The 6,975-nt window shown below is 35.9% G+C and overlaps 1 protein-coding gene across 24 annotated transcripts in view; it reads right to left on the bottom strand.

The window, feature by feature from the left end:
• Positions 1 to 6,975, bottom strand: part of Tanc2 (tetratricopeptide repeat, ankyrin repeat and coiled-coil containing 2) — a 338,567-nt gene that overhangs the window by 155,511 nt on the left and 176,081 nt on the right. For 17 of the 24 annotated variants that reach the window (XM_076577705.1, XM_076577713.1, XM_076577710.1 and 14 more), the window contains one exon: positions 5,142 to 5,252. The exons of the other annotated variants lie outside the window; for them this stretch is intronic. In XM_076577705.1, the coding sequence (XP_076433820.1) occupies positions 5,142 to 5,252 (111 nt within the window). The remainder of the gene's footprint in view (positions 1 to 5,141; positions 5,253 to 6,975) is intronic. 24 annotated transcript variants of the gene reach the window in all.

Genomic DNA, 6,975 nt, shown 5'->3' with positions numbered 1-6,975 from the left:
TTCCCAGTACCTGTCTCCCCTGTCAAAAAAAAAAAAAAAGATATTAAATCCAGGTCTAACTCAAAAACTTGAGTTTTTACTCACTAATACATGGGGCCCAAGAATAGGACATTAACGTGACATGTAACCCCAGCCACACTTAAGATCTAACTTTAGCACCACCTCACTTTGATTTCCCAATAATCTCAATCATCTTCCTCTTGGGCTAGCAATGTTATAGTTTGGTTTTTCTCCTAGATTTTTTTTCTTTTTTTTTCTCTTTTTTTTCTTTTTTCTCCTAGATTTTTATGAATATACACCCATATATAAAAAAAATATATTTATATAATTTTTAAAATTACAGAAATGTCATGTTTAGATAATGTTGCTATGATAGGAAATTGAGACACAGATATATTATTCAACATGCTATAGAGCATATGACTAGTGAGGGAGAAATTAGAATTGAAACATACTGACACTCGTTTAACTCAAAATGATTCCAACTCTGTTTGTCTCTCCAAACTTTAAATATTTCTGATTATTTAGAAATTGCTTAAGAGTTGTACACCACATTTCAGGGTTATCACTACAATATATTAACATTTCTGAGCATTCACGGTAAGCCAACCATTCTGGTAAATGCATTGATGTATTGGTCTGATTTAAGATTATCTCCATTTTTATAGATGAAGAAACTTAGGCTTAGAAAGGTTAAGTGACTCACTCAAAAATCACACAGATAATAGGGAATGCTATAAGCAGACAAGCTTTAAAGTGCAGAGTGAATCTACTTTCTTACTTGGAGAATTGTTCAATTGAAATGATTGATATCAGTTGGTTACCTCTTTTCAGAAAAATAAATTACAATCCTGTCACATATTAAAATAAAAATTCTCCTTTTTAATGTATGAATAGTAAAGTATACTTAAAGGATGTATATGGTAACTGGGTTAGAGGGCAATGTGTTTCTGGACTGACTATATGGTATCTACCAGCCATCAAGAACTAAGCAATAAATTCTGCTTATGACACTAGACAAATCCCTTATGCTCCCTAGGTCTTAGCTTGTTCACTATGAAGCAATTATCTAACCTAGTTCTTCAAGTATCCTTTACTCTGGTAGTTTAGTTATGGTGGTATTATAAATTATTTCCATGGCTGCAAAGGTAGAACCAAAGTATACCATTTCTTACATATTCACACGTTTTGTGTATATGAAATTTTTAATTTGAGGAATTATAACACATAAATATTTAAGACTCTAGGGCTATATAGACTGAAGCACTCAATTTATTAGACAAATATTCTGGATCAACAGCTACATCATAAAATAGCTTTCCTTAGACTGTAGACTAAACATTAATGGCTTAGTCTTGCTTGATTCAGAATTTCTTTTCACGTGAAGAACTACACAGAAAATACAGAAGTATAGAGATGCCAGGTACAGATGGACAAACCAAGAAAAATATGTATGTCCTTATTTCAGACACAAAAGATCTATTCTTCTGACTTAAAATGTATAGAAACAATGCCAATTACTACTCCCAAGAAGTCAAGAGTAATACAATAAACCCCACAGGCTTTCAGCATTGTTTACTGCACCATTTGTAAGCAGTCCAAGAGACTTTACACCAACTGGCTTTTTTGTTTGTTAGTTTGTTTTTCGAGACAGGGTTTCTCTGTGTAGCTTTGAGCCTTTCCTGGGACTCACTTGGTAGCCCAGGCTGGCCTTGAACTCACAAAGATCCACCTGCCTCTGCCTCCCGAGTGCTGGGATTAAAGGCGTGCGCCACCACTTCCCAGCTGGCTTTTATTTTTTTAAGAAAAAATTTTCATTCATTTTACACACTAATCAAAGATCCCCCTCTTCCCTCTTCTCATTCCCCCAGCCTCCTCCTCCCAACCCACCCTCACTCCCACCCACAAAAAGGCAAGGCTTCCCATGGGGAGGCACATCCAGTAGAGACAAGTCCAAGCCCTTCCCCCTGCCTCAAGGCTGCACAAGGAAAGGGAGATATAACAACTGACAACAAGAAAATCCAGAGAATCATCAGGTCATACTTCAAAAACCTGTACTCCACAAATTGGAAAGTCTTAAAGAAATAGACGATTTTCTGGATAGGTACCACATACCAAAGTTAAATCAAGACCAGATAAACAATTTAAATAGACCAATAACCCATAAGGAAATAGAAACTGTCATTAAAAGTCTCCCAACCAAAAAAAAGCCCAGGATCAGATGGTTTCAATGCAGAATTCTACCAGATTTTCAAAGAAGAGTTAATACCAACTGGTTCTTTAAGTATGAAACATCTATCAACAGCTTTGCCATCACCTGGGAATTTGTTAAGAAATGCAAATATTCAATCTATCTCAGACTCACTGAATCAGAAACTCTAGGGATGGGCCTAAGCAATGTGCATTTTCGACAAGGTCTGGTAATTCTGAAACCTGTTAAGATTTGAGAACCACTGCTCTAACCTTAGTTTACAACTGTTGCTTCTATGAGACAGTTCCCTAAATTTTGCAGACAATGAGTAAAACAGGTAGACAAGAACAGTGTTAACTGCTTTATTATATATAAATATAAAATAACATATACCGTTTTTTAGCATATCTTACATTAAAAATTATAAAACCCATGTATTTGATACTTGTTTTGTAAAAGTAGAAAAAAAACCCTTCTTTCTATTCTCTAAAGTTCTGATCATTGAGTCTATGAAACAAGCTACAGTAGACAGGCTAATAGAAAAGGCAGGCAAACATATTGCATGCATGCTAGGCAGAAAACCAAGTACCAAAATGCCCAGTAATATCAATATGCTTATAGTCCCTCTTCACAGAGGAGAGAGGAGAGATGATGTGGACAATTCAGGGCCAATAAATTATTTTTTAAAAAGATAAACAGACTTTCAGAAGAATAAATGGAACCGTGTGACAATGTTTAGTTGACAAGTAGACATCGTGTCAACCTTCATTCTCCTTTTCTGTGACAGTCACTCTTCTTGGCTGGTGAGATTCCCTAGAGAGGACTATTGATAACTGAGTTGCTTTTGTCAGAAAGTCTCTCTTTAGGCAGATAATGCAACTTCAGAGAAAGCCTGTCCCTGTGCTGCTTCTGGAGAGAGAGACAGGGAAAGATAGGAGGGCAGAAGGTCATGGAGGTCTCAGATCCAAGGTTGCTTCTGAAACCTTCCAATCAATGGAGTCAGCATGACAGTGCATTGTACTCTGGGGTGGCCTTCTGTAAGTCTCAAGTTTGTTTGATATGTACTCATTAATTTATTTTGCTTATTGCTAATTCTTGATACTACCTAGAGATAATACTATCTTCAAGTCTCATGTTACATTCTCATCTCAAAAGAAAACTTATTTTTAGATGCATCTAAAAACATTATTCTAAAAGAACAAATCAGTACAAAGTTTCTATGCTATAAATCTGTTTCAGATTATAAAAGGAAAGCCTACAAAGCATTGTAACAAGCATTCTGGCATCACTGAGTCTTCCTGGTGTTCTAAAGTCTTAACTGAAGTTTGGTTCTACCAACAAAGAAGTCATGCTTGTAGGAAATATGCATAAATAATCACATTGCTTGGACTGCCCAGAGTGATTTAGCACAGATTCCCAAGTCACAGCTCCTCTGCTTCATGACCAGAGTAACAGCTACAATAGACTAGTGATATAATTAATATGGTGCTAAGGAGATTAGGCTCCCCTGACAGTCATTCTGACTTGTGAATCTAGAAAAGGAAAAGCCTCTGAGGGGGCTAGAAATATAGTTGAGTGGTCGAGGGTTTGCCTAGCTTGTATGAGAACCTGGTTAGAGCCCCGATCAAAGGAGTAGAGCAGAAAGAGGAAAAGAAGGAGGGCATAAAAGAGATGAGAAGAAGAGAGGAGAAGGAAAAAAAAAAGAGTATTGAGTAGAAAGAGTGTCAAGAGGGGGCACTTAGGAAAATCAGTAGAGAATTCAGCATTTATTGTATGTTATAACACGGAAGCTTACAAATAAATGCAAAATACAATATACCATTTACCAAGAAGTGTACCTCAACAAGGGACGAAGAACCTATGCAGTGTTACCCAAAGAGCTTTTGTTGCTCTGGGAAACAGAAACTGGTTTTTAATACAAAACTATGACTGACTTAACAAAGAACAGTCTAAGAATAAAATCCCCAAGGTCTTTCAATATTCAAAATGGATTCATAAAGTCAAATATGTCTTATTAATCTGGGTGTGGCCCAAGTTTTCCTCTACTGTTTTATATTAACTTGTCCTATCTGGCTTCAGAGATATAGAACCCTGACATTTCAGATAAGAAAATGACACCTATTTTGAAGTAGAATCATTCTGTCTTCTCACTCCAAGTAGAGGGAATATGTAGTGGGTTTTTCCCCCACAGTGGTTTAACATCAATTTTAATAAGCAGGAATAAACAAAAGACCTAAAAACAAGTATCTCAAGGTTCTTTACTACTGTTCTGATCTGTATTTTCAACCAGAGCTGTGAATGTTTCTGATACAATTCTATAGAGTCACTTTAAGGAGTGTGTAAAGGATGTTGCCAGGCAACTCACTGAAATCTGAAAGAATTTAAGCACTGATAATCAGCCTGTCTCAGTTTGGCTCCCACACAAGAAGGGTTTTAGTGAAGTCCCCATGTGTTTGCAGGCTATTCACAAGAAGAGGTTATCTGTAAAAGTGAGTGTCCAAAAGGAGTCAAACTCAGGTATCTAATTCAAGTTTAATGTTTCTATTATCCGAAGTGTTTTCTGAAATTATCCAGAATTTCATAGGAATTAGGCACATGTCAAGCTTAAAAGATACAGTACTGAATGAACATTCTTACACATATCTTTAACGTTCCTGTCTACACATGGCCAAAATAACATGTCTGCAATTATTTCAAATCACAAAAATAATCCTGAGAATTTCATTTGCCAAAATTATTTTGCAATTTATCTTTGAAACTGTTTTAAATACTTACTCTCATCAATAAAAACAAGACGTACAGTAAAAACCTATGCTCTTTTAGGAGAATAGATAACAAGATACAAGAAATAACATATTTTTATGAGTAGTACACATGCAAAGCACTGCTCTGCTGGGTGGGCCGGATGCAATCCTCCCTTTTTCAAAGCAGACACTGCATGCATGCTTACCAGGGCAGTATGCATCCACGTCCAGTTTCTGAGCTGAAGTGAGGGTTGGGGAGCCAAGCTCGGACTCTGGAATTCGTGGGCTCTCAACAAACTTTGCCTTCCTCAGAGGGGCTAAGGATAAAAAGAGAGAGAGACAGAAAGAGAAGGAAAGAGAGAGGAAAGTAGAAAAGAAAAGGGGTGAGAAAAAGGAAAGAGGAACAGAGGGAAAGGGAAAAGGAAAGGGAAAGAGAGAAACACAGAGGGGTCATGAGTAAGGGGAACAGCAGGCAACAGATGGAAGCACTTAAATGAACGACACACTCTGTCAGACTCAGATCAGGTTACTCTATTTTTTGTGCCGGAAAAAAAAAATTAACTGCATTCCTCATACAGGAGATGGGTCTTGTTTAAAAGTCACTGAAAATGGGAAAAGCTAAAGTCTACTATCCAAAAGTCTGAGCATAAATTGTAATTGTCTACTACCTTTGGTCACTTCCTCTCTTTATAAAGAAAGAACTTTCTTATCTCGGCTTTCTATGCCATAAAATAGGAATATTAACTATGGAAAGTACTGAAAGAAATTTTAAGATTCTATCACAACTATAACAAAAAAGTTTAATATATCCGAAAGAACTGCTCTGATACCCAGTCATGATAAATATTAAAAGTGTGATTAAATATTGATGTAGTTTAATAAGGAAATCAATCATTTAACTGCTCAGCCTTTAATATAAGAAGTCAACAATGCTAGGATACTAAAAGTATGTGTAGGCTATGCCAATTTGACACTGATACTAAAGAGATATGTCTTAGTTACAAATTTAATCATGAAACCTACAGTATAGTAACATTCCATACCATGAAAATCATTCAATATTATATTAGTATATTCATGAAGCTGTACTTCATATTCATATTCAAAATCTTTGTGATAGAGTCTTATTATATAGCCCATACTAGCCCTGAAATCAGATTCCCAAATGCTTGGATTAGAGGTGTGTACCACTTTGCCCAACTGGGCATATAATTATTATTTAGTGGTGTGTGTGTGTGTGTGTGTGTGTGTTAAGATGCATTACTGATTTACATTCAAATGCTCAGTTAAGCATCTTTTTAAAAATCAGTTTAATATCTTAAAAAGTCGAAATTAGGTGGATTACTTTGATATTTTTCAAACTGTATTATATTACAGTCTAATGAGATAAAAGTGCTTAACATAGCACTAGCACTCGAAAGGATCAATTGGATGTGGAATTTACTTGAATGCATTAGCCCCATAGCTACAGGTGTCTTAAGATATGTGAATATGAAGCCGGGCGTTGGTGGCGCACGCCTTTAATCCCAGCACTCGGGAGGCAGAGCCAGGTGGATCGCTGTGAGTTCGAGGCCAGCCTGGGCTACCAAGTGAGCTCCAGGAAAGGCGCAAAGCTACACAGAGAAACCCTGTCTCGGAAAAAAAAAAAAAAAGAAAAAAAAAAAAAAAAGAAAAAAAAAAAAAAAAGATATGTGAATATGTAGAATCACACTACTGTTTTTTAAAAGTTTTTTCATGTGCTTCAAAATCCTTATCCATTACTGATTCCCCAAGGGATTCAAAGTTAATCCTAAAAGATGCTATAAAAAAAGTCACTGTAAAAAGTCCTTGTCATTAAAATGGCTAAAATTCTCCTTTATTATTTTTGGAGGATAAAAACTATCAATTATGAAAGAATTAAAGATTTTTTTAAATGTCAAAACTTACAAACAACAAAGTCACAATTTAAATCTTAGTGTATGTACATAAACTATAAGTACCTGCTAAAAGCACAACATAAAGCCTGTCATTGCCTCCACAGGAGCACTAACTCTCAAGACT

Source organism: Peromyscus maniculatus, chromosome 8, assembly GCF_049852395.1.
Source record: "Peromyscus maniculatus bairdii isolate BWxNUB_F1_BW_parent chromosome 8, HU_Pman_BW_mat_3.1, whole genome shotgun sequence".
Taxonomy (NCBI): domain Eukaryota; kingdom Metazoa; phylum Chordata; class Mammalia; order Rodentia; family Cricetidae; genus Peromyscus; species Peromyscus maniculatus.
This window is presented reverse-complemented; position numbering and strand designations above follow the sequence as displayed.